We start from the raw sequence: 26,257 nt of genomic DNA on the forward strand, positions 1-26,257 counted from the left end.
CCTCCCGCTGCCGACTTGGTTTTCCCATGAGAAGCTTTATCAGAGCTCGCTCTTACCTATTTTTTCACGCCCGATATCTAACCTGACGGCTCCTTGAAGTGCTTCTCCCAGCAGCTGGGGGATGGCAGGTGTAACACCCGGAGCACCCCTTGGCTTTGCTCTGCTGGAGGCGCCAGCGCAGCCATGGGGCTGGTGGCCTGGGAAAGCCCCGTCCCACCCCTGCCCAGAGCAGGTTGCTCACGGCCACGTCCCCTCTCATTTTGGCCGTCTCCAAGGACGGAGACTCCTCAACCTCACTGGGCAACCTGCGCCTGTCATCGACCACCCTCACAGTAAAAAAGCATTTTCTTACGTTTAAGTGGAATTTCTCTCCTTTTTGACTTCAATTTGTGCCTCTCATCCTGCCCCTGGGCTGAGAAGGGTCCGGTTCCTTCTTCTGTCCTCCCCCATCAGGTATCTGCTCACAGGGGTGGGACCCCATGGAGCCTTCCCTCCTCCAGGCGGAGCGGTCCCAGCTCTCGGCCTCTCCTCATCGGTCGGATGCTCCAAGCTCTTAATCACCTCGGAGGCGCCTCTTTGCCTCTCAGGTGTAAGGCGGGTGGTCAGAAGGGAGCAGGCTGCTGTTGTGCCTGTGCTCGGAGGAACAGCTGATGCTGTAAGAGACGGGGCTGGCGCGGGACGGCTTTCCCCGGGCACTCAGCATCTGCTTTAGCCCTTGCAATCATCTACTGAGCTTTCGTGGTTGTTAATGGGGAAGGGGAAAAAAAATTCCCTCCAGCGACTCGGCCCGTACCATCCCCTGCCCTGTGCGTCCTTCGCTGCAGAGGGGACTTTTTTCTATCGACTTGTCTCTCATAGTCACGGCGTTGACTTTTAAAAGCTTATTTTAAAACCCCAACCCTTTTGCAAACAGGCTTGCTTTCAGGCCTTAGAGGAATACACACAAAATAGAGTTTAAATATATATATTTATTTTTTTTTATTATTTCTTGTGGGTTTTCTTTATATTAGATTTTTTTTTTTTTTTTTTCAGTCAAAAGACAGCATTACAACCTAAAAACCAAAACCAGGTTACAGACGCACAGGCACGCTACGTAACGTATTCCAGGCAGTCGTGTCCTTCGGTCTGTTGACACACGGCAAATGGTTAAACAATGTCCTACGACAAGTAGACACCCTTTCTCTACTAACCTTGCTTACACCGATTTAACACGTAACACACAAAAAGGACGTTATTTTGTTAGCTTCGAGTTTCGGACGAGGTTGCAGTCCTACAGCATAGGTGATGTAGAAAAACGTGGGGCTTTTTTTTTTTTTTTTTTATTTTATTTTATTTTTTCCTTCTCAACATCCCGGTGTGGAAGTTCGTCCCACTGTTGTAAGGCATCCGGCAGCGCGCGGCTGGCCGAGACCCGCTGCCTGGGCGTCTGCTCCCCGGCGTGGGTCCTCCGCAACGCCCCGGGCCGGGGGCGCAGGGCTGGCGGCCGGGGACCGTCAACGTTCTCCGACACGTTTTAGGGAAGGCTTAAGGCAACCTTTTCCCGACCGAATAGCGCTTTCTTCTCCTTTCTCTTGAAAGGAAAACACCGGCTCTGGAACGCGCCGTCCGTCCTGGCGAAGGGCTGGTGCTCGTTCTTGCCGCTCCTGCTCGCTCTCCACGCACAAACCGGTGAGGAACTGGGGTTTGGGCTGAGCTTTTCAAAGCTGCCTAAGAGATTTAGCAGCCGAAATGCTAAATGCTTTTTAGCTTTAAAAAAAAAAAAACAACAAAAAAACCCCCAAACCTAAATGCTTTTTAGGGCATTAATTCTGTTAGGCTTCTCTGAAAATCCCAGTGTCTACTTTTAAAACGCCATAGAAACACAGAAATCTCGAGAACTGACTCCCCAGTCACCTCTTGCATAGGACTTTTAACTGTAGTTCACTGATTTATTCAAGTTCTGCAGTTGTGTTAAAAAAAAAAGGTGACCAACCATGAAAAAGGGTGAAAGGCACAAGTACAGTCAGTCCGACGTGGAGATGGATAACGCGCGTGGATGAGCTTTACAAGCGGAATACCTAAGGTCGATACATACGAATAAAATATTGCAGTGCTCAGTGGCTCTGTACGGATATATTTCAGATACACGAGAAAAACCTTACTATTTCACTGTTAACGCCTTGCGCTGGTTCCTCACCCCTAGATTTCCCAAAGCGTAATTGTGTCGGTACCACCCCGAGGAGCAGATTTCAGCGAGACTTGGGCAACAGCTGCCCCCGGCGTCCCTGACGGGGATACGCGAGGTGACGTTGGGCTCCCCGGCGCAACCCGTTTTTAAGCTACGCTTACAATTTACTGTGGTGGTTTCCCCCCTCCATTTGCAAGGAATAAAATCTCCCCCACCCCCCCAGTGATAAAATAGGAGCGGAAGGCAGCGGGATTTTCGTGGTTAGCTGTAAGAGAGCCGAAGCTTCCTGGCAGTGTTTTCACGCGGTAGCATCCCTCCTGCTCTGCGTATGGGGCTGGAAAAGCAAACCCCCCCGCCCCCCACCCAGCCCAGGAGGTGTTAGCTCAGAGTGAGTGTAAGGGGACACACACACACACCCCTGGGTGTCACCCCTCTATGAAAAAGAATTTAAAAAAGGACTGCACGTAAGAGCCATCTTGGTTGCTAAACGGAGCCGCTCATCTTTGTCGTCTTCACCCTTCGAAGGAAAGAGTTGTGGGTCTGGTTAACGAGAAGCCAAAAGAAAGGCTGTTTGACGGTGCATCGATGAACGGCACGACGCGGGTGGCCGTGGGGACACCTCCTGCCCAAGCTGCGGCTGGTGGTCCAGGGCCCGCGGCTGACGTGTGCTTCCACCACCACCAGCGTCCTGGAGTCGAGCTGGGGAGAAGGCAGCATCTCTGATGGCTCTGAGGACGCCCCTTGCCCAAAGAGGGACTTGCCCAACCACGCAGAGCCTCTCCCACCGCTTCATCCAGCTTCTGCGGCCACATTCATGTGACGCCTGACAGCCGCTCTTGTCGCGTCAATGGGACGAGGACTGAGCCCTTGAAGGTGCAGGGAAATTATCCATGACTTTCCCATTGTCCTGAGCAGAGCTGGGAGAAAAGGGCAGAGATGGAAAGCTCCGTCTTGAAGAAGAGAAACCCCGAGGCCATCAACCCCCACTTCAGTGTCCCCGGCTGGTGTGACTCGATGATCCCAAAGGTCCTTTCCAACCATGAAGATTCTATGATTCTATGATTGATTCTACGGCGGTGGGCTGGAGAGGCTGCGAGCGTGGTGGGTGGCTGTCCTCGGGCTCTGCTCCCTGCAAGCCGCTGTGCTGAGGAGGTCACCAGACACAGTCCTGTGGTGGAGAAGGACTTGGTGGGGGGGGAAACCCTGAGGACTGGGGGGGTGCCGGGGTACTGGCGCATCCCCCTCACCGCCAGCAGCTATTTCTGAGCGCAGAGAGCAAAGGAGGCACGGCAGGCTGGAGGTACATCCGTGCCACCGGGGGAAATGGTGGCTGTTGACGCTCTCCGGTGACCAGAGAGTCACCGCGGCAGCAGCTGGACGCGGGTGGCCTCTTGTTTTAAACCCAGACAACTCGGGGAAGCCTCGGGGGAGGCTCGGCACTGCCTTCGGCCAGGCAGCAACAGGCAGATGCTGAGAACCCTTTTTCTTGACTGGAGGTGTCCTACCGCTTTGTACTGGCTGGTTTCTAATTATTCTCTGGTTGCATCTTTGGGGACGTGCTTGTTTTTCAATAAATTCACCTGAAATTTAATTTCCGCTTTATGCGGCGCACTGGAACTGGTATTTTTTTGCCCCACAGAAGCGCTTGCAAAGCTGGGAGTCAAGTCTAGAACTTCACTGGAGCATTTTTTTTATCTTTTTCTTTTTTTTTGTTCTGGCTGGTACGACAAGACATCCAATGGGTTGTTTTTTTTCCTCCCCAGCAGAGCTGAATGTAAGATGTAAATGTAAAATTACCTATTGATTAGAAAAACGCCTAAACAAAGAGCGAAGATTCCCACAGCGGCGATCTTCGGGATGAGCCATGTGTTTGTGTTATCCGTGATGAAAAAGAAACGCTGACTCCCGTGGGAAGAATCTCTTCCCTTCCAGATCGAGCTTTTACAGCAGAGTTTTTTTGGAAAGCGCATTTGTGAGCGCATGTTTCAGAGCATCGGGTGACAAGGCCTGTTGCCCCACCTTCCCTGGCAGCTCCCCCAAGCTTTGCAGTGCAAGCGAGAGCCAAAATTCGGTGAAAGGACTTTGTTGCGGTCGACGTGGCTGCCGGCGAGGTGTCCTGCCCATGCCGTGGCTGCTGGCCTGCCTTCGCGGCAAGCGGAGCCGCGCGGGGAGCTGCCCCAGGAGATGGCTCGCACGGGGATACGCGGGTTTAGCCGTGTCCTGGCGTGATCTGGTTTCCATCTCGAGAGGGGGCACTTCTCCAGGAGGGCGGCCTCTCCTGGTCTTGTCCCGATGGCTGGGGGGAAGCCTCGCCACTCGCTTCGGGGCGGGGGGTTCATCCATGGCACTGCTGCGGAGCCGGGCTGCCCTGCCCCGTACCGAAAGAAGGCGACTGAGATGCAGATCTCTCGTGCCTTGCTCAGAGAAGACGCCCTACCCCATGGGGACTTTGAGTGGTGGAGAGGACTTTTTTCCACCACAGGGGTCTGCTGCCTCCACCAGCTCCCGGCAGTGCTGCAGCGTCCCCACGTCCCCACGCCTGCCCGGCCATGCCCGGTCCTTGCTGCGGTGCCAGCGTGGGGCTGGGGAGCTGCTGCTGGGCCATCCGAGCCCCCACAGCCACGTCGGCAGCACAGCCGCGCTGCCCAGGCGAAGCTGGCATTTTTATTTTTTTTTTTTTAATGCTTTCATTGCAAGAAATGCAAACATTTCCTCCCGCAAACCTGCCTGTCACCCGCAGCAGCGTTTCTCCACGTGACTGCTCCGATGGCTTCCCCCATCCCAGGGCCGCAGTGGGAGCCAGGCCAGTTGCGGCTGACACAGAAAGCCCAGCTCCGCTTCGCTTCCCAAATCCTTGGGGAGGCTCGTTGCTTAAAATCCGTACCTGCTTGTTCCCGAACAAGCCCGAGGAGGGACCAGCCACGTTCTAGCAGCTGTAAGGTGAATTTTCGGGACACGGGCAAACAGAGAGCGGGCCACCGCTCAGGGACGGTCTCACCACAAGTGGCCCCAGCTCCTTTTCCGTGTGGTCGCTACGTGGGAGCATCAAACCCCGCGGCCTCTCACGGACACGTGCTGCCAAAGGCTTCGGCCGCATCCCCACAGCATCCTTCAGGACGGCGCAACCGAAAGCCTCACAGACAGAAACAAACCCCACATCCCAACAGAGAAGCCCGGAAAAAAAAAACAAACCCACATTTTTAAAGACCCCAGCGTGTTTGTTTGTCCCTGAGTCCATGCTGTAGTTTCCCCCTACGCGAGTAAAGAAAAGCAAGCAAGGCTCCTCCCAGCCTTCCAAGCAGGACACCAGCCCAAGGGCCTCCCTGCCAGCCAGCGCTGTGTTTGCTTCGCCTTCCCGTCGGGAGCATCGCACAGCTAGCCACAGATTGAAAATACTGGGGGGGAGGAAGGAAAAAAAAATCAACAACCCCCTAAAAAACTAAAACCCGCACCCCGAAACAACCTACCGGACACCCATGCCATGTTGTGAAATATCTACATGTGCACACATGTGCACAGACAGGAAAAGTTCTCAGTTTTTAAGCACCTTTCGTTTGTTTTAAGATTCGAGGAGATTCGTAACCTCGGTGTAAAGGGGTTTTCTTGCTCTGGCAACACCGGGCAGGAGATTTGGTATCGGGCCAGGTCTTGTGCTCGCCGTTGGGCAGGAGAGGCGCATCGCAGGGCTTCTGCAAAGCGCAGTTTGAACACACCTTTGCCGCAGCGTAAGAAGAGCTGGTCACACTGGTGGATCGACCGTCGCTTTGCGGGGGGTTAATAGGTGATTACTAGACGTTAATACACGAGCGAGTGTGCAAACAACGGGGTGGGGGGGTCGCGGGAGCCCATATATGCTGTGGTAAGCGCACTCCGTTGACCTGCGGGATGCTAGGACTCTGGATTAACCTCTTCATGAAAACATTATTAATAATTTATTAATCCTTTATAAACATACTCTTGATATAAAGTGTGATAACCGTTCTGCTTCCTGTCCTGTGCTGGCTGGGCACAGCGTGACGAAAGATGTCTCAGACTGGCACAGAAAGAAGAAAGGAGAAGAAAACAGTTTGCGTTCGCTTCCGAAAACCAGGACGGAATAACAACATCGGCCGTTTGAACCGGGTGCTGGGCGCCGGCCGTCGGCAGCCATGGCTGCGCCGAGCCCCCGGGAGCTCAGCCAAGGGTTTCTGGGTCACGACGGATGAGGAGGATTTCGATGAGGGGTTTCTCCTACTGGGGTACCGTTTGCAAGCAGACTGGTGGGCACGGGAAGGCCTGGTAGGAGAGACGTGGCAGGATCGGCCCCGGTGATGCCGTTCCCAGCCAAACTCGCTGCCCCCCGGCCCATCTTCCCCTGGGAGCTGCAGAGGGGGTGACGGTGTCGCAGCCAGCCTCTGCTTTCGGGAGTGCTCCGGAAGGACTGTCAGCATCTCAGATGTGCAGGAGGAGAATTTGCAATGGAGAACAGGCTGGGAGGCAGGACGTTGCTTGGCTTGTCCACTTCTCGATGTCTATTCAGGCTCCAGAGAAAATGCTTCCTCTAACGCCGTCGCCCGGTGGCCACAGAGCAGATCACCCAGTGACACACGGGAAAGAGCAGCACCTCCTCGGACACCCATCGGACACCCGAGAGCTCAGGCTCAGCGCCTGCTTGTCGTCACAAGCACCAGTGCCACCATCCCTACAAACGCCACGCTCCCGGTTCATACCAGGCATCACTTTGGGGGGGGGGGCAAAAAAAGGCATTTAATGTGAAGTCCGGGAAGCCAAAGGATGTAAACAGTCCCCTCAAGTCACGGAGTCATCAGTCTCTTCGCCGAGAAGACACCCGAGATGAAGCAGGGCGATCTCCAGCATGGTCTTAGGTTTGGCGGCGAGGGATGGTGGTTGTGGCAAGGCCCAGGGAGTGGCGGGCGATGCCGAGGGATGGGGGGGGAACTCTTTGCTGATAAACCACCGGCTGTGAAAAACCAGCTCCGGTGCCACCGCGCTCACCAGAAAGGCTGAAAAAGCAGCGGACCAAACCGGTGCGGCGGGCGCAGAATACGGCCCAGCATCTCTGCCGCCCCAGCGGGCACCGGCTGCCACAGCCAGGGGGGCAGGAGGCACCACGTCACTCGTGTGATGAGGGTGCTGGGTCTCAGGAGGACTCGAAACAAGAAACTGGCCTGGAAGAATTGAAAGGGAAAGGCTGAAAAGAGCTATTAGAAATTGGTTTGGTTTTTTTTTTTTTCATTCTTTCTGTGCTTTTGGGAACACCGTGTCATCGGAGCGGAAGATAAACGCAGCAGGTGAGCATCAGCAGCCACCTCCCCCACGGTCCAGGCTCCCAGGGCACAGAGCTGGGGGCTAGTGCTTGTAAGAGGGTTTGGTTTGTGTCTAATCTCATTCAAAAAATTAATAAATATCAGCTCCCAAAATGATATTAAGGGATATAACACGGTGAATGGAAGAAACTCCTGTGAAATCATCAATTGGGGGGGGGGGGCTGGGGTATTTCTTGTCTCGGAGGGTGGGAATCCGGGCTATGAGCTGGCTGCGAGCAGGACACGATGGCCACATCTTCCCCAAGGGCACGGAGTGCAGAATCAGTCTCTAACGGGAGGGAGCTGGGCGGGGAGGGGGGGGAACAGCAAATTTCTGCTGGGTTCGGCGCCACCTCAGCTGGTGCCGGAGCCGGCGAAAAGCCTGGACCGTGTCCTTTGAAAGGCAGAATGAGTCTGACATGGGGAGGGGAGGGATTTGCATTAAAAAATCAGCGTTGCCCATGACGGAATTTGGCCCTTCGTGGGAAAGGATGCAATTTTTTCGTGAGGAAAAAGGCGTTTCCATTACAGCTTCACTGCAGCGATCCCCTCGCCCGGCCCCACCGACCGGGCCTGCCCCATCCTGTCCCTTTGCAACCGCTCCCAGGTCCATCTCTGCCCTTACTTCAGCCTCTTCCCTCCGGCCTCCTCTTCGGCATCCCTTCACCACCAGCTCCGACGTGCTTTTGCCACCTCGGGGAAGCTGCTCAGAGTCCCTGTCTCCGCTCCCCTCCCAGGGATTAACACTGGGGCAGCCGATGCTCCTTGGCTTAAACGGTGCCTCTTCCGAATATATACATAAATATATACACACATATACGTATAGATGTACGTATATAGGTGCGGCTTGGGCAGATGAGTGGCTCCAGGAGGAGGGGGTCTCGCTCGGACGAGGCAGCCAGCAGCTCGGTGGGACCACCGGTCATGGTGCTGCTCCCGCTGGCCATCTTCTGGCCACCTTCACTGGCCACCCCCTCCCGGCACAGCCGTCGAGGGCTCCGGTGAGGTGCTGGGACGGTGCTTTGTTTCCTGAGATTGCTTTTAAGGTTGTCTTTAAAAAAAAACCACCATGAGGCACCGCGAGCTGCCCGGCTGACCCTGCCACGAAGATTTCCACCAGCTCTTCCCCACGACAAGCCCTTTATGGGACGGGCAGTGGGGTTTTTGTCTTAGCACGGTAAAAACATCATTAAGAAATCAAGGAGGTTATTTGCTGGTTTTGGGGGGAGGAAGCATTATTTAGTGTCATCGATGAGATTTTTCCTAAAAATCCCAAATCTTGTCACGTCGTAGCTCTTTTCACTTCCGCTCGGTGTCTCCGCTTGTGACATCCCAGCCTGGCTATACGTGGAGTCATGAAGAAAGGCACTGACGTCACAGGCTCGTCAGGACAAACAGGCTTCGCCGTGGATTTTGGAAATGAGTGATTTCACCGGGAATACCGATTTCCCGCGTGAAGGCTGGCATGGCTGCAAGGGTTGGGGGGCGGGGGGGCGGCGTGGCCCTCCATGCCGGTCGCTCCAGGGGTTGCTGGCCTGGCCGGCGTCGGGGACAAAGGGACGGGTGAAGTTGTGGGGGGAAGGAAGACGAGGAGTGGGGGGTCAGGGGCGCAGGTGTGTGGGGGTGTGTGGATGAAACCGGGGCGGGGGGGGTGTGAGGTCTCCCTGCGCCGGGGGAAGGCGGCGCGGGCGTCCCGGCGAGGTCAGTAGTTGCAGTGGCGCTGGCAGGGCTGGTGGACGAAGGTCCCGGCGTACTGCTTGGCCCGGCGCAGCGGGCGCTGGCGGGCCCGGTTCTGCCGCTGCAGCGCCTTCTGGCTGAGCTGGTGCTTCTCCGCCAGCTGCTTGGCCCGCTGCACCCGCCGCGCCTGCCCGACCTTCTCCAAAATGGCGGCCTTCACCGAGAGGGACCTGCTGTGGTGCGGCACGTGCCGCTCCAGCCGGGGCTCCGGCACCTCCCTGCGGAGAAAGGGACCGTCAGCGGCTGCCGACACCCGGCCCTCCCCCACCCCAGCGAGAAGGGGACCGGGGTCTCCAACTCCCTCCCCGTCACACGGCGCCCAAGGATGGACCCAGCACAGGCGGGCTGTAGCACACCTGGGAGAAATCCAGGCACCACCCGGAACGGGGTGTCCCCACGGTCCCCCACAGTGACTCAGCCCCTTGAGCCCAGCAGAGGGAAGCCAAGCCCAGCCCCATTTCCATCCCCGCTTGTGACCCGTTTGGTGTCCCGGCCCATTCCCAGCTCCCTTTGGCCCCCTTTCTGCACCCTCCAGAGTTGAGGTTCCTCTGAAGCTCTTGAGATCAGGATGTGGCCCTCAGGGAGACTTTACAAAGAGAAGCCCTGGAGGAATGGTGTTCCCTAGCCCAGGTGGAGGTTCACCTCAAATTCTTCCTCCTTCCCTGACTGGGGCAGGAGCTCCCAGTGGAGATGCTGGAGGGCTGTGACTGGGGGACAGCAGGGACACAGTGGGACCTGGGGGTTGGCCAGCAGCAGGAGGGCTGAGCGTGGGCATGATCAGGGTTTTCCTGCTGCCGCCGGGCTGCACGGACAGCCATGGGGAGAGGGCAGAGCTCCCCAGGGGTTGCAGCAAGGCTGTGGCCCCGGGAATGATGGCAGGGGGGTTCCAGCCCATGTCTCCTTGGGGGAGGAGAGGGCAGTAGGGAGATTTGGGTTATTTCTGTTTAACTTCAGTCCCCCCTGCTAAGCTGGACCTTGGGGCAGGGAGAAATGCCTGCATCCATGGCTGGTGGTGTCCCGCTCCCCTGTGGCTGCGGGCACCCCAGTGCTGGGCCAGGAGGGGGATCGGGGGGGCTACAGCACCCTCCTGCCTGGGGGAGCCAGGGGTCCTGTGGGGACCACTGTGCCCAAAGGCCACCTTGTCCCATTGGATTTGCTTTGCTTGTGCCATACCTCTGGAAAACCCTGTGTTTAAGCCCAGCCTGGCGAACCCCCCTGGATGGGCGGTGGAGTGACAGGCGGTATCACCAAGAGACTCCGCTTGGGACAGGGCAGAAGGACACAGCTGTCTCCCACCGCCGCCCAGCAGCAAGCTCGCAGTGACGCACCCATGGCCATCTCAACATGGCATTGAGATCCCCTTAGCAGTCTATTTCGGGACACAGAGGCTGCCAACCTTGCACAGCACCGGCCGAAGCAACCTGCCAGGCGTGCAGGGTGCTCCCTGAGGTGGGATGTGGGGACGCTGAGATCTCCCACAGCCCCACTCCATCTCCGGGCAGAGCGGGCAAAACACTCCCAGGAGTATAAGGTGATCAGGGACACTGGGACTAACCATCCACCCTGGTCCCGCAGCGGGTGCTGGGGCTGGCAGCCTCCAGAGAGCACCTTCAAGCCACACTCACCCGGCAGCATCGTCCTCGGGGCCCTCCCCATCCACCTCGAGGGTGCTGGTGACGTAGACGGACATGCTGGGGTGCTCGATGAGCAGGTCCTCCATGGGGCTGCTCCCCACGCCATCGGGGCCGGGCCCCTCTGCAGTAAAACAGGGGGGAGGGGTGACAAACCAACTCTCGTCCATCAAGCAGGGACCGGCCGGAGCCGGGGAAGCGGCCGGCGGCGGTGGCGGACCGGGGGGTGTCGGGCGAGATCGCACCGAGCGCCCGGTACCGCCAGCACCCACTCGCCGGGCTGCGCCGGGGCGGGCACGGCTGCCTGGGGGTGGCGGGGGTGCAGAGCCATGCGGGGCGCAGCGGGGACACACACACATACCATGTACAGTGGGGAGGGGAGGGGGGAGAGAAAGGGGCATCGTTAGTGCAAGAGACACCCCACCGCCATCACCACCGCTAGAGACGAGCCCGGCGTCGACGGGACCTCGTGGGGAGGGGGACGCCAGCAGTGCCCCAACACCCCACCCCAGCACCCTCCACACCGGGGCGGCTGCCGGGTCCGGCTTTGCAAAGCCGGCAAGTGATGGAAATGGTTCTGGTTGGGCAGTTTAACCAAAAAAAGTGGGGGAAACCAGCAAGGTTTTACCACAGCAATTTTTTTTTCTTTTTTTTTTCCCCCCACCTTCTCAAAGTGAAGGAAGAAATCCAGCCAGCAAGAAATACTGCTTTTGCCTGTTCTTACGGCACCTGAGCCATGCCATGCCGGAGGAACATCAGCCCACCCGCACTCGCAAACACCACACAGCGCTTCGCAAACATTGAGACCAAGCACAAACACACACACACACACACACACACACACACACACACACAGAGGAAAATAACAATTCACACCTTTTTTCTGGAAGAAATCAGGGGACTAAATTCTTCAGCCAAGGTTTTCACCGCACCTTCAGCTTCAGTCCATTAGAGGCCAAATTTTGGGTGGTTGTTCCAGGAGCTGCCCCCCACCCGCCTCAGGCACCCCAGCCTTCCTCGCCTTCCCTTCCTCACCGCTGCCTGGCAAAAGCACTTGGGCTGCTGCTTTTCTGGGCTGCCTGCGCTCGGAATCACCGGTTGTGTTATGGGAAGGGAGCCTGCACCCGATGTTGGGCTCATCGGGATCCCCAGACCGGTTCCCGGCCTCACCCGGGGGATTCAAGGGAACTGGTCTCATGGGGTGGGGATGCAGTGCAGTATCCATATGGACACGTGTGACCCTGAGGCTGGGTGAGGGTGCAGGAGAAATCAGGAGGTGAGCGTGTTCTCGCGGCGGAGAAACACAGCGCAGGAAGCACGGGGCTGGCATTCGCCACCCGGCATGTCCCCAGCTCCTGCCACGGATGATGATGCCCCAGCCCGAGGCTTAGGGCAGGCCACAATTAGCCTTGTGAACATGAGAATGTCTTTCTTCAGGTCAGTGGATATCAAGCTATTAATAGTTGTTGACATTCCAGGCTGGAGACAGCCATTGAGCCCGGCTGGAGCATTCCCAGTCCCGCAGCGCTCCCGCACAGGGGGGGCTGTGGGCAGCCGGAGCAGAGGACCCAGCGTGGCTGAACCCTGCCCTAGCTGTCCATGGCTACCTGTCCCCATCCTTTGCCAAGGTGGGGTTTAATGTCACAAGGAATATTTCAGGATCCCCAAATCCCTGGGTGACTGGCAGCCGTATCACTAAGCACCAGGCAATGCTCTTTGCTCCCCCCCGGCCCCGGGTGCTGAGCAGAGCCAGGCCAGGTGATGGGGCGAGAGAGGCGTCTGAAACGCTTCCGGGAGATCTGGTGGATTCGGGTGCGTTTTGCAACACGTGGGTCAAAGACCTGGCTGAGAGGGAACGAATTTGGAGGCTCGTTAGGCTGCCCCGCTCCTGGGAGGGAGCCAGGCTGGGAGACGCCTGCTGGCTGCCGTGGCTCGAAGGTGAAGGATGGGGGCTGGAGCCAGCGGGTTTAGTTTCTAAAGTGCTTTGCATAACTCCAGCCTCCGAAATAGGGCTGAAATAAATCATTCCTTCACCAGCCGGGGAATGCTCCGGGAAAAGGCAGAGGCAGGGCCGGTGGGAATTAGCAGTGGGGTGGCAGGTCCCGGGCAGGCACGCTGCCGAAAGCTGGCTCTGCGCCAACAGCCTGGCAGCTTGATTGGGAAAAAAAAAAAAAAAAATGGGAGCCTTTTGTACCAAAGTCATCCCTGGGTCCCCGCTGAGCCGGCTGCAGTCTCGGTCCCAGGGGATGAGGGCACAGCACAGCGTTCCTCCGTCTGGGGAAACTCCTGGCCCCTTCTGGCATGCTTTGGGCACGCTGCAGCTGTTGCCAGCTGGCCCAGACATGTGGCAGCTGCATGGCCATTGCTCCAGGGTCCTCCTTGCAACCAGCCTCATCCCGTGTCACTGCTGTGACCCCCCCCACCGCGGGACAGCCACCAGAGAGCCCAGGGAATCCTCCACGGCTGCCCGTGCCCACAGCACCAATCCGCCCCCACCAGCCCTCCATAGTGCTCCCTCCGGGCACGGGGCTGTCCCTGTCCCCCATCCCAGGCTTTTCCATGCTCCAGTCCCCTCTCCAGCTCGCTGCAAGGGGGGAAAAAAGCCCTAACAAACAACTCGCATCATGAAAATGAGCTCTGCTCAGCGCAGAGAGCACCTGCTCGGAGAACAGATGCCTGCAAGAGGGAGAACGAAACCCTCCTCCTACACCTGCAGGATACATCTGTGGTCCCCTGGGCTGGGGCACCACAATTAACCAGAGGCTGCAAAAGCAGAGCGTGGCCCTGGAGGAGCTCCTTGCACAGGCAGGCTTGTTTGTCTAAGCTCGCTGCTCAACTTGCAAGCAAAAGGTCATAAAATTATCATTGCAATTGGTTGAGTCATCGACCCTACAACAGAAACGCCAAGCTCCTAATGGAGCTGGAGAAGCTCTCGGCACACAAGGAATTTGAGCCGCCTGGTTGGTGTCCAACGGGGCTCTGGATGGTTGTCGCCATCCCTGGGAACAAGGACCTTGTGCCAAACATCCCTTGTCTGAGTGCTGTCGGCATGGGCACTGGGAATGATTTGGGAAGGTAAACCCTTTGGAGTTGAGATTTGCTCCCCTGATGGACTCAAATGACCCAAACACAGCCGGATCGACCCAAACCCAGACCGCCAGTGGCGCGACCCCTGCTGGGACAGGCCTGGCATGGAGAAAACCCTGGCCCCCCACCAGCACCCGGGGACTGGAGTTTCCTCCAGGAGAACAGGCTCCTGGTTTGCTCTCACCAGGGGAGCAGCTGAGCCCGGTCCCTCCCGGCAAAGCACTGCTCTGGGCACAGCTTAGCCGAGGCCACGGTACTGCCCGCTCGCAGGCACACGGAGCTCGCAGGCAGACAGCCCACGGGGGTTGGCATCCCCCAGCCCACCGAGCCCCCGGCGGGCAGGATCACACCGAAACCCCGGGTGACCTCCCCGGGCTGGTGGCTGTGCCAGGGTCCCGCCAGGCACAGAGGCACCTGGAGGCTCCCAGGCGGGAGCAGCCCCAGCTGGGGAAGATGCTGCTGTGGCTCCCACGCTGGTGGAAAGTCGGGAACAACCATTGGGAGAGGAAGGGGAAGGGAAAAAGGGGGAGCAGGTCAGGGGCCGCTGCAGTGACCACAGCGCTGGGCACCATGGGCAGGGCAGGGGGGGACCAGGGAAGGAGGGATGAAGGGCAGAGCTGATCTCACGTGGTGGAACCTCATCTGCTGTCATCTCAAGGGGTTTTGCCCAGCTCCAGAGAGACAAGGTTGTAGCAGAGGCTGTGGGAAAAGAGTCCCCTGGCTTTTCTCACCTGCAAGATCAATTACGAGCCAGCCATCCTCCTCCTCCTCCTCCTCGACAAAGGGTTTGGGCTCTTCCAGGCCTTCCAGCGGGTTGTTGTCGCTGAAGAAGAGGCTGGTGAGACGCTGAAACATGGTGGGGAGCGGTCCACTGGGATGGGCAGTGAGTTAGAGCTACTGCTGAGCACCGGCTTCCAGGCAAGGAGACGGGAACGACGGGCAGGGAGGGGAAAAAAACAGCCCTCAAAGGTCTCAGTGGTGGCAGAGACGCTTTGCTGCTAGTGAAATTGTAGCTGCGTTAAATGGGGTGTAGTGCAATTCTGAGGTTCTTCACTTGGCTTCAGTGCAAAGGCCTGTAAAAGGGAAAACAAAGGAATAACGCATTTGGACTGGTGGGCAGTGGGGCCCTCCTGCATCCCGGGGGGCTCAGACGGGCTGAAGGGGACAGTGAAAAGGTGGCTCCGGCACTGATTTGTGCCATGGGCTGTCCCAGCTGCTGGCATCTCCAAGGGCATCATGTACCACCTCTGAAAGCAACGGAGAAGGGCTGGGTGTCTGCACCCTGCAGCCCCCAACCAGCACCAAGCCTGTCCCCTTCCTGACGGGCGGTGTGTCCCAGGGGACCCATCCGCCGGAGATGGCAGGGGCAGAGCCAAACGCGGTCAGGCTGGGACCTGCCTCCCCCGGCACTGAACGGGCACTGAGCATGGCTGGTGGCACTGAGCTTTTGCAGGGCAAAGGGTGTGATGCTGCTGGACCATCTGAGGACCGACGGCACGACCCTAAAACCCACCACCCATCCGCTATCAGCCATGCCAGCGTGGCTGCTCTCCCCTCCTCCAGCTCCTCCAGGAAGCCCAAAGATGCCACTGTCACACGTGTCATCACTGCTCCTTTACAAGAACCCTCCGAGGAGCCCCGGGACAAAGCGCTTGGCTATGGGCCGTGTCTCAGCCCCCAGGTGTCAGCGTGCGGGAGCGAGCGGCAGTGAGCGTGCCGACCCCTCGCAGCGGGGCAGGGCGAGGATGGCGTTAGCCCAGCCCCGGGACGAGTCTCATCTACACTCATCACTTGTTTCACCCCCGGGGAAACAGATTCCCCCCAGCTCGGGGAGGGGAGGTTCGGACTGACTAATTTTATTAATGACCGCAAAGCTCTTGGAGAGGCGCAGACAGACGGCAGCCACAAGGTGCAGAGCGTTATTTGTGCCGAGAAAATGCTTTTTGTTCCAGAGATATTAAAGGGCATTAAAATGCCATCAAGAGCCAGACGCGGGGAGAGGGGACAGCTGCGTGCTGCCTTGCTTGGCATGTTGCCGTGGGTGCATTTAGAGGGCAAACCCCCGGTTCATGGCTCTGTCAACCAAGGCGGCGTAGAGCCTGCAAGTGGTCCTGGATCCTGGTGAAGCCCCATCTACTCTGGACAACGTGGAATGGGAAGGATACAGGGAGGCACAATGCATCTGTAGCAGTTCTCCCACAGCTCCAATTCTGGTCCAAATGCCCCCCACCAACAAAACAGCCTCTCCAGCCTCAGCACTGCTGGGAAAGGCGCCTGGCCTGAGGTGCTTGCTGTGATTCTGGGGCTCAGGAACGCTTGTATTTATCCGTTGTGGGATCTCCCTGCCTTTTGCCTTCTTTTAAGTGCCTTGTGAGGTACGACATCTGCTCCGCAAGGCAGAAAATGAAAAATTAAGGGGAGCCTTTCACCCTGATCTCTGCCACCCCCGGACGCAGAAGGGAGTTCCAGAGCATGAACCAGCCCTGCAACTCCCAGCTCTCCCTCCCTGGCACGGCCGGGCAGCAGCGTGACACTATCTGTCCCCTTGAGCAGGTCTCAAGCCCCAGGTGACTTCAGTTGCCCCAGAGGTGCCCCCACACGCGGCTCCAACCGTGCCCAGCTGCAGACCCGCGTCTTTGGGAGCCCAGCAGCGTGGGCTTCTCGCTGCCTGTGGGGTGGCAGCCCCCCACCGCTGCGGTTCGTCCCTTCCACTCGCACCCTGCACCAGATCCATCCGGGGCGGGGAGAGGCTGCAGCTAAACAAGCTGGGTCCCGGCTGGGACAACACGTTCAAAACAGACTTGGCTCAGACTCACAGAGCCTCTCGCCACGGTGAATCCGAGGTCGGCGAGGATTCCCCCTTCCGCGCCCTAAGAGGCTTCCTGGCTTCCCCTGGAAGCACCGAGCGGAGGGTTTTGGGGCACAGAGACATGACAGAGTCATTTCCTCCGAATGCAGCGAGAGCGGCAGGCTCAGCTAAAGCAGCTCGCACCCCCCAGCCCCCCCATCACCACCACGGCCATAGCAAAGCCACGTTATCCTCCAGCATGCTCATGATTAAACGATCCAGACACCCCTCTTCCCTGGGGGTATTAACACGTAAGAATACGTTGGGGAAACAACATGAAGAGGGGCTGATATCCAGCCGGGCAATGAATAGAAACTGGCCCGTTGGGCTCTCCCGCGTGCTCCGTGCCGAGCGCAGCGGGGATTTCCTTCCCGCGGGACCGACGTGAGCGCCCATCCTTGGGGCCAGGCTGGCACAGGGCACCCAGGACAGCCCTGAAGGCCGCGGTGCAGAGCCACGGCTCCATTACACACCGGTTCTCCCTGCCTGCCACCTGAAGTCTGGCATCTGCCTGGAGCACTTGCCTTTTCAGTAAATATCTTCTAACATTATATCTTTTTAAAATAAATTTATTAAATGTCTAATTGTAGCAGAAACCCTGTTGCTCCCAGCTACCTGCTGGTGATGCCTCAGGGCATCCCGCTGTTTGCTCTTCCCCAGGCAGGAGGAGAGGGGCAGGTCGCACCCAGCAGCCCGTGGCAGACACGGGCGGCTCCGGTCCCCTGAGGCCACCGTGCCCTGGCCCAGTGCAAGGCCAGGAGCGGGTTCCCGAGCTTTTCAAGCTGCGGCATTCCCAGGCCAGCAGAAGTGTTGAGCCAAAGCTGACTCCAGCGTGACCGTGCAGCTCCCCGGAGTGACACACCAGGGCTGAAGGGGGATTGGGACAGTAGGGTCCCCTGTGCTGTGCCCTGAGCCCACGGACGTACACGCCACACAACAGCAGAGAGCTGGGGACAGGAGGAGGCCGGTGGCCCCGGTACGGCTGCAAGGGGGAGGTCACCCAGAAATGCACCCAAGCAGCTACCGCAGGCCAAGGTCTGACGCAGGCAGAGAATTTCCCCGTTGCCTCAGCAAAGGCAGCCCAGAACAAGCTTGCTGCTGGCCCGCGGGCTGGCTCGGCACACACAGCCCTGCTGAAGCTTCTCGCCTGGATGGCGCCGCACTGCTCCCCTCCGCTCTGCAGGCTCAGCCCCGCGAGCCCCCTGCAAGGAGTTCATCCTCGAGCGAGGTCAAAGCCAAATAATAAATTAGACAGTCAAAACAGAGCAGAAAACCTCATGTTTTTATTATGTTAAAACTTCACAGCAGCTATCAGGGGACAGTAGCAAAGCCGATCACCCCCTCCGTTCCCCTGGGAGCAGCGCTCATTCCCCCAGCACCCACTTAGAGACTAGTCCCCAAAAAATCAGTGGGTGCTGATGGGAAAGTCAGGCGCTGAAGCGTCCGGACTCCACAGGTGCCCACCCTAACCCAAAGATAACTTTTCTTTCCTGAAGACACAAGACACAGCAGATACTATTCATTTCAGTTGCCCCCTCCCTCAAATTTAACTTCATTTTCCTTATCTCTATCATTAAAGGCCCTGGGATTACCACCCTCCCTGCCGTTATCCTGGGATAACAGGTTGTCAGGGGCCATCCTGCTCCTACAGCAAACCCACGGCGCACCAGGAGGGCTCGGGCAAGGGGGACGGGGGCTCGCAGGCAGCTGTGATAACTCCGGGCGCAGCAGGAAAGAGTTCGAAGCTCCCCCAAAAGCAAAAGTTGAGATGGATCGTTTTAAAGGATCCTTCCCCAGAGCATTTAAATAAGCCACCGGCTATCACCGTGGGGTGGTGGCAGCGTGGACGGAGACAGCAAAGCCCAGGTGCTGGGCCGGGATCCTCGCAGGATGGCTGCCGGGGGGTGCTTGGCCAGACTCTGCCTTGGCTGCCTGTGCCGACCGGAGCAGGAGCTGGGCAGAGGGACAGACAGGGTGATCAGACAAGCCTCCAGGGAAGAGTGCGAAGGCTTCCTGAGAGTCGGAGCAGCCCTGCCAGGGCCGTCCGCGGTAGCACTCGGGGAGCTGCAGGGGAGCGCAGCTGGCAGAGCCTTCAGGATCAACCCCGCGGGGTGGAGGCAGGAGCTAGACCCTGGCAAGCAAGGACCAAAACGAGCTTTAACCCTCACCCTCACTTTATCCTGTCTGCTCTGAAATCCCCAGCAACACTGGGCTAAAGAGGTGGGATCAGGCTCCTTATCTCCAAGATGCACCTTCAGCAAGTTTGCGGGTGACACCGAGCTGAGTGGTGCTGTGACAGGCCAGAGGGACCGGACGCCATCCAGAGGGACCTTGGCAGGCTGGAGAAGCGGGACCATGTGAACCTCAAAGTTCAACCAGGCCAAGCGCAGGGTCCTGCGCCTGGGGTCAGGGCAACCCCCAGTACCAGCACAGACGGGGGGATGGGTGGTGGAGAGCAGCCCTGCGGAGAAGGACTCGGGGATACTGGTGGGTGGCAAATTGGATGCAAGCTGGCAATGTGCACTCACGGCCCAGAAAGCCCCCCCCACACCCTGGGCTGCATCCCCAGCAGCGTGGGCAGCAGGGCGAGGGAGGGGATTCTGCCCCTCGGCTCCGCTCTGGGGAGACCCCCCTGCAGTGCTGCCTCCAGCGCTGGGGCACCAACAGCAGAAGGAGACGGAGCTGTTGGAGCGGGGCCAGAGGAGGCCACGGAGATGCTCTGAGGGCTGGAGCCCCTCTGCTGTGGGGACAGGCTGAGAGAGCTGGGGGGGTTCAGCCCGGAGAAGAGAAGGCTCCGGGGAGACCTTGTAGCATCCTTTCACTATATAAAGGAGGCTCATAAGAAAGACAGAGAGAGACTTTTTACCAAGACCTGTAGTGACAGGACAAGGGGCAACGGTTTTAAACTGAAAGAAGGTAGGGTTAGATTGGACATACGGAAAGTTTTACTATGAGGGTGGTGAGCCCCTGGCCCAGGTTGCCCAGAGAAGCTGTGGCTGCCCCATCCCTGGAGGGGTTCAAGGCCAGGTTGGAGGGGGCTTGGAGCAACCTGGTCTAGTGGAAGATGTCCCTGCCCACAGCAGGGGGGTTGGACAGGGTGATCTTTGAAGGTCCCTTCTAACCCAAAGCATTCTGTGAGCCTGTTCCACCCTAGAAGGGAGCAGCTCCTGGTCAATGTGGTCAGTGCATCATCTCTGAGTCACTCCAGACCCTCCCTGCAAGCCACCGAGAACATCAGCTTCCCAGTATTACCTTCATGGAAGGTTGGGGGTGACTTTCTCAGCCCTTTTGCAAGGCAAAGGGCTCCTTGGCTGGCTGCTACCAACAGCACCCAGATGGCAAGATGGCCACATGTCACCTCAGTCCCTGCAGTTTCCACCAAGCCCTTCTCTAGCTGGGATGGCCCACAGCTATCGGCAGATCAAGCTCCAAAGGTTTTTGGAAAGCCTCCGCTTTCCCTGCGGCAAACGTTTGCCCCATTTACACTGGGGGAATTGGGGTCGTCAGCCTCGTGGGAACTGTGGCACAGGAGGGACCTGAACGTGTCCCTGTCAGGGGATTTAAGTCATTGCTGCCCAAGTAGTGCCTTGTCACCAGGCAGAGACAGTGCCCACAGAAGCAGTCTGGACCAGGAGGTGGCTTCTTTGCCCCTCCAGCGACCAGAGCTGGTCAGAGCTCCGGTGCTTTCTTCCGCCAGCGCACTCATACGTGACAGACGTCCAACGTCTATGGAGGAGGTATGGCCAGCGCTGGGGCACGAGAGGACTGCCCATGCACCATGTCCTTGAGGCTGAGCGGCCCCAGGAACCACACACCCATCCCCTGTCCCCTGCCAGAGCCGGGCTCACCCCCGCAGGACAGCCGTCACCTTGCCAGGCTCCCACAAGCCCCCTTACTTGGCATGTCAACCCCATCCCAGGCCGCTGCCAGCACGAGGGGACAGCACGCAGGTGACACTCACTTGGGGACAGCTGAATTTCTTAATGAATGAAGTTTATCAGAATCCTTACAGAAATTCCAACAGCCTTTTAAAACTAGCCAGAGGGTATTAAACATTAAAAGTTAAAGTAGGAGTAAGGAAACTGTAATGCATCAAGTTGGGTTTTTTTTCCCCCCCTTCAGAAACCTCGGCACAATAATTAGTTTTCTGAGTCACCATCACTGCAAATAACCCCAGGAGCTAAGAATAGGCAAAGGGATCGGCAGCAAAGGCCCAGGATGTGCCAGGAGCTCGCCCGGGCAGGAGCCGCAGCTTCGCGGGGCTGGCAGCTCCCAAAAGTCACAGGCTGCAAGAACAACAGCAACTCTGCTTGGAAATGGCAACAGGCTCCCTGAAACTTTCCATAAATACTTGGCGGCGGGAGGGATGCTACTGACAAGCAGCAGAAGCGGTCCTTCCTCGGCAGGGCTAAGAATACCCCGCGCAGTCATCATGGCAGGCGTTGGAGGTATAAATCAGGTGCCTTCCTCCAACCCACTTGGGAAATGTTATTTTCAACTCATTTTACCTAAATTAGACAAGCGTTTCACAGGCTTCTGTCGCCGTGCTGTATGTACCAAAATCCTAAACCGGGCACAGAAACACAAAGTGAAGGAGAAGGGGGTCCGGCAGCTGGGGGTGGAAGGGGGAGAGGGAAGGGGGGCTGCTCATCACCCCAGAATGGCAAGTGAAGCATCCCTGCACTGTCCTCTATCTGTCCCCATCGAGGAAGGGACCAGAGCTGGCAGGGGCTTGCCCGGGACAGTTTGGCAGGGCTGGATTAACGCATTTGGTCCCTCAACAACCGCGCTACAGCTCCTGCTGCTCCTTTTGCGTCGCCAGCAGCCTCGTTCACGGAGTTCCCCGGGGGGAGCGCTGGCAGGGCTGGCCCCCGAGGCTGCTGCCGGCACGGACAGACGGACTCCGGCAAACGCAAGGCTGATTCACAGCCAGAGCCTCTTCCCCTGCAGGGCAGGGAAGCGAAGGGGGGAGAAGGCAGAGAATAGTTAGAAAAATCCCCCCAAAACCTCTTTATCACGAGACCCTCATTATTAATGGCAGACCACGCCAGCGCCCTGGAAGGGCTCTCCTCTGCCAGCCCAGGAGCTCAGTGTGGACTGGAGTCCCCACACGCTCCTCCAGATCCCGCCTGAAGGAGGGGGACTTGGGGTTGCAGAAACAGGGGTGGTTTTCCTGGAGCTGGTGTCCCCATCCGCGCCAGCTCCCTTGTGTAACTGCTGCAGGAAGGTCCTTGCCCCAAGGACAAACCCGACCTTCTGCTATTTGCTGTCGTCGCACAGAGCCCTGGAAAAATCTCTCAGTGGCCGGCAGGATCTGAGCAACCAGGAAATTTTTAGGTTTGCCATGAGCTGTCCTGTGAAATTTTAGAAGTTTCCTCTCTGGGATGCGCGAAGTGAAACATCCCTAGGGGGGATGTTTCACCTCGCATTGAGGGGGAGCGGCCCCGACGTTCCACCCTCCGTAAATCGCAGGAGGCTGAACACTAACCGGCAGGTTGGACTTTAATATCGCAGGAGCCCCGAGCTCCCCACCAGCTCCTCCCGAGCCCGCCCGGGGCCACGTGTGTGCCGGGGCGAGACTTGCCTGCGCACGGCTCGCCGTGCAATTAGCGCTTAAAAGCTCTTAGATAAGAGTTCACATCTCAGGTTTTTCCAGTCTTGCTATGAGTAGGTGATATCAGTTTATTCTCCAGGGGAAAAACTTCCATTATGTTTTTCCTTTTGTGTTGAGCCAGTTAAGCACCAGTTTGATGCAACGGGTCCCTAATTGTGACAGTGAGCTACCGCAGAAAGCTTTTGGCTTTCCTTTTTTTTTTTGGGGGGGGTGGGGGGGGGAAGAGGGGATATAAAAGGAGAGGAAAGATTTATTTTAGAGCAAAGAAAAAAAAAAATTGTTCTTGGCACTTTGTAGACTAAGCCCAGTGGGAAAGAAAGGTACAGCACAGTCCTGTACCAGAGCCCAACACCTGTTTTAGGGATGGTTTCCTACCCCAGCAAAGCCTTGGCCAAATTGGTGACAGCCCTCGGCACCTGCCCAGCTCAGCCCTCGCTGGTGCCGCCGTCAGCAGTGGGTGTTGCTGGTCCCAAGGGAGGCACTTTAAGCCAGCAGCTTGGGACCCCAGGGTGCCAGTGCCTTTCCCCAGGCTCTCTCAGCAGGGCTGTTGCTCCCCGGCACACAAGAGACATAAACGTATAGATACGTGTATAAAAAAAATTACAAAAGCAATAACGCCTTCTTAACGCGTTTCTAGTTACACTCCACAGAGTCCAAGTTTTCCAGCTGATGACGCCCCCCCCTCTCAGATGGGAGCAGGTTTAGTGCCCGGCGCCTCCCAGGCTCAGCCAAGCTGCTGAGGTCCCGAGGCAGAGGCATGTAACCCATACGGAAGCCGACCTTCTAGGACTTGGGCCATTTTTGAGCTGTCCCAAAGCAGGTGCACTTAGAGCAGTAATAACAAAAGTAGCCGCTACATGTGGTACCCGACATACTCATGGGCTCAGCATCCCGGGATGCTGACAGACTCGTGAGCTCAGCATCCCAGGACACAAGTGGTGTCGCACCGGTGGCCCAGCGGGATGCCACAGCTTGGACCTCAGGCTGCCACTGCCAGCATCCTTCACCTGCTATGCACGGGCCCGGGGCTCCTTGCGGGCATCACAGTTAAACTCAACGAAAATATCCAAGCACACGCCCAAATCTCATTGAAACTGCCGGAATTCACAAAGTAAACGGAGAGCTAAAGACGGAGGGATTCAAAAGCACCGACTGGAAAGCAGTCAGTCAAATAGGAAATATTTCTGCATTACACGTTTTGCGTTGCCCTTTACAAAAAGCCACGGTTTTTTTCACCCGAAACGGCCCCTGGCAAACCCTGGGAGACGCGCCCGCCTTCGCGACTTGCCTGGGGAACGGCCGCGGCGGAGAGAGACCGCCCGACGAGCCGCCGGGGGACACGGGCGGGACGCCCACGATCGTTCCCCCCCCTCACGGACCCTGTGTGTGTCCCCCCCCTCGGGACGGGGTACGGCAGGCGGGAGGAGAGGCTGCGCTCGGCGGGGTCACGGCAGGACACCGCAGGGAGGAAGGGCGGGGGGAGACCGGTGGCGACGGGGGGGGGGGGGGTGGGGGGGGACGGACGGACGACGACAGCTTTATGACGTCTCAATGTCATACGCAAATGAGGCATACGTCATTACATGGGAGCCAATAGCAGCGGAGACCAACCTCAAATCTTAATCCGGTGATGAAGAAACAAACAACAAGCGCGGGGGGGGCCTTCTGGGCCCCCCCGCCGCCCGGCCCCCCCCTCACCCCCCCCCCCCGCCGTGGGACACCGGGTCGGTGAGAGCCCGCCCAGCCCTCCCCCCCCGCAGCCACCCCCCCCCCCAGACCCTGACCGGGGGGAGACTCACCTCGCCCGTAACGGCACGGCGGCGGGGAGCGGCGGGGAGCGGCGGGGAGCGGCGGGGAGCGGCGGGAGGGAGCGGCGGGGAGGCGCTGAGGTAGTGCCCGGTACCGGCGGGGCTGGCGCGGTTGTGGCGAGCGCCCGCCGCTCCCCCGCACAAATCGGGACCTTCCGACAGCTGATCGTGACGTCACAAAGCGGCCCGCCCGCCGGCGGGGCAAGCGGCCAATGGGAGGCGGCGGCGGGAGGGCGGGGTCGGTGGGAGGGGGGCGGGGTCAGGGCGGGGGGTCCGGGATGGGGAGCGCGGTTCCCCGGGGGGAGCTGGGCACCGGTGTGTGTGTGGGGGGCTCCGGACCGGGGGGGTCCCGCTGGGGTGTCAACCGGGGGCCGGTCCCGCGGGGTCAGGCCGGGCCCCTCCCGTGTCCCCGGGGGTTTCCGCAGGGTCCCCGCGGGACCGGGCACATGGGATCGAGGGGCTGGGAAAGCCCCCGGGGGAACCGGAGAGCTGCGGGGCCGGACCGCGGCGAAAGCAGCCGGGGGGAGGGAGGAAATGCGTGAAAAAGCGATTGAACCGGAGCCGCGGACGGGCCCGGCGCGGCCGCGGTGCGGGACAAGGCGATGCGCCGGGCCGGCCGCGGCGGGGAGGGAGGGCCGGGGCTTGGGGCGGCCCCCACCCCCCCCCTCGCCCGACACCCGTTTCCTTCGCCCGACACCCGTTTCCCTCGCCCTGCCGCGCCGCCGAGGCCTCCTGACAAGAGCAACTTTGGTGGGACGCAAAGGAGGGCGTTGGGGGCAAGTGAAAGCCGCTTGCCCCCAGCCAGCCAGCCCCCACACCGAGGGGGGGGGGGGCTCGGGGGACGGCAGGTAGCTGGGGGGCCGAAACCCGGAACGTCCCGCGGGTGCTGCAAGCCCCCGCGATGCTCGGCAGCACCGCGCTCGCCTTCGCCCTCAGCACGGGCTGACCACGGGACCAAGGTTTGGTTTGACAACCTGCCAAGCTCATCACACGGCAGGAAATTGTCCGTATAAAGATAGAACATTTATTAAAACAGTCATTAATAGAGCAGTTTCGGGGCCTGAGTCATGCATGGTACAGTTAGGACTCATCTGGCACCACAGGTGAGAATTCCCCATCACAAATTCACAAGAGGCAGAATTTAATTGAGCCTTATTCAACTCGCAGTCACAAATTAAATAACATTTAGTCTTCTGTAATTGAAGGACCTTTACAGAAGGGTGTAAACCATCTCAGGAGGAGAGCTGCCACCTGGCAGAGCTCTCGCCCCACTCTGCCGGGAGGGGAGCAGAAGTCCGTGAAGCTTGAAACACTTCGAAGCAGAAAATCCACTTATTTGGGATGCCCCGCGGAGGGCGTTTCCAGCTGGCAACAGCAGTTTCCATTAATGCCACAAAGAGCTGGAGGTGCTCAGCGCCGCTGGGTGTAGCGGTGGAAGCACCTGCAGGAGACACCTGGAAATTATGGTGTAACTCAAGCTTGACCCCCCCAGTCTGGTCCCTGCTTGAAGACCAGAGATGCTGCCAGGGGGTGTCAGTTTGCTGCTTTCATTAGCGCTCGTTTTGCACAGACTGATTACACCGTGGCTGCTGTTGGCTGCAGCAGGACTGCAGAAATTAACCTTTAATCCCGCCGCCGTACACGAGTGGATTTAAACAAATGCACCAGAACAAATCTTGCGAGGGTTAAAATTATCCCAGAGTAAACTGTCCCAAATCCCACTGGCACGTCCCGGGAAGGGTTGCTTTAACGGGATGACAATGCTTCGGTCTCTGCTGCACCCTGACCCTGCTCTTTTGCTGCGAAACAAGGGAGGCAGCCCCCCTCCCGGGCGGTTCTTAGCCACAGTGGTTTGTTGCTGGGGGGGGGTTTATCGCTGCTGCAAACGCGGTAGAGCAGAGGAGCGAGCTGCGCAGCAGCCTGGAGCAGTCACCGGAGGTTGCCGGTACCTGCCGGGCCTGGCCCTGGGTGCCCTGGTGGCTGGGCTCAGGCGCTGGTTGACAGCCGTGCCTGCGCGGCAGAGGGAAATGGAGACTTTAATCTCGCTGGTGCAGGGAAC

At 58.5% G+C, this 26,257-nt stretch overlaps 1 protein-coding gene across 2 annotated transcripts; it reads right to left on the reverse strand.

The window, feature by feature from the left end:
- Window positions 1-948: 948 nt before the first annotated feature.
- TP53INP2 (tumor protein p53 inducible nuclear protein 2) lies at window positions 949-24,373 on the reverse strand. 2 transcript variants are annotated; one of them, XM_063349783.1, is made up of 4 exons: window positions 24,190-24,373; window positions 14,660-15,001; window positions 10,836-10,965; window positions 949-9,428 (listed from the first exon to the last, which is right to left on the reverse strand). In XM_063349783.1, the coding sequence occupies exons 2-4, from the start codon at window positions 14,781-14,783 to the stop codon at window positions 9,176-9,178; spliced, it is 507 nt and encodes a 168-aa protein (XP_063205853.1). In that variant the 5' UTR covers window positions 14,784-15,001; window positions 24,190-24,373; the 3' UTR covers window positions 949-9,175. The 2 variants fall into 2 exon arrangements, with proteins under 2 accessions (XP_063205853.1, XP_063205852.1); XM_063349782.1 differs by having other exon boundaries at window positions 10,836-11,145.
- Window positions 24,374-26,257: the final 1,884 nt, after the last annotated feature.

Source organism: Chroicocephalus ridibundus, chromosome 12, assembly GCF_963924245.1.
Source record: "Chroicocephalus ridibundus chromosome 12, bChrRid1.1, whole genome shotgun sequence".
NCBI classification, from domain to species: Eukaryota; Metazoa; Chordata; class Aves; order Charadriiformes; family Laridae; genus Chroicocephalus; species Chroicocephalus ridibundus.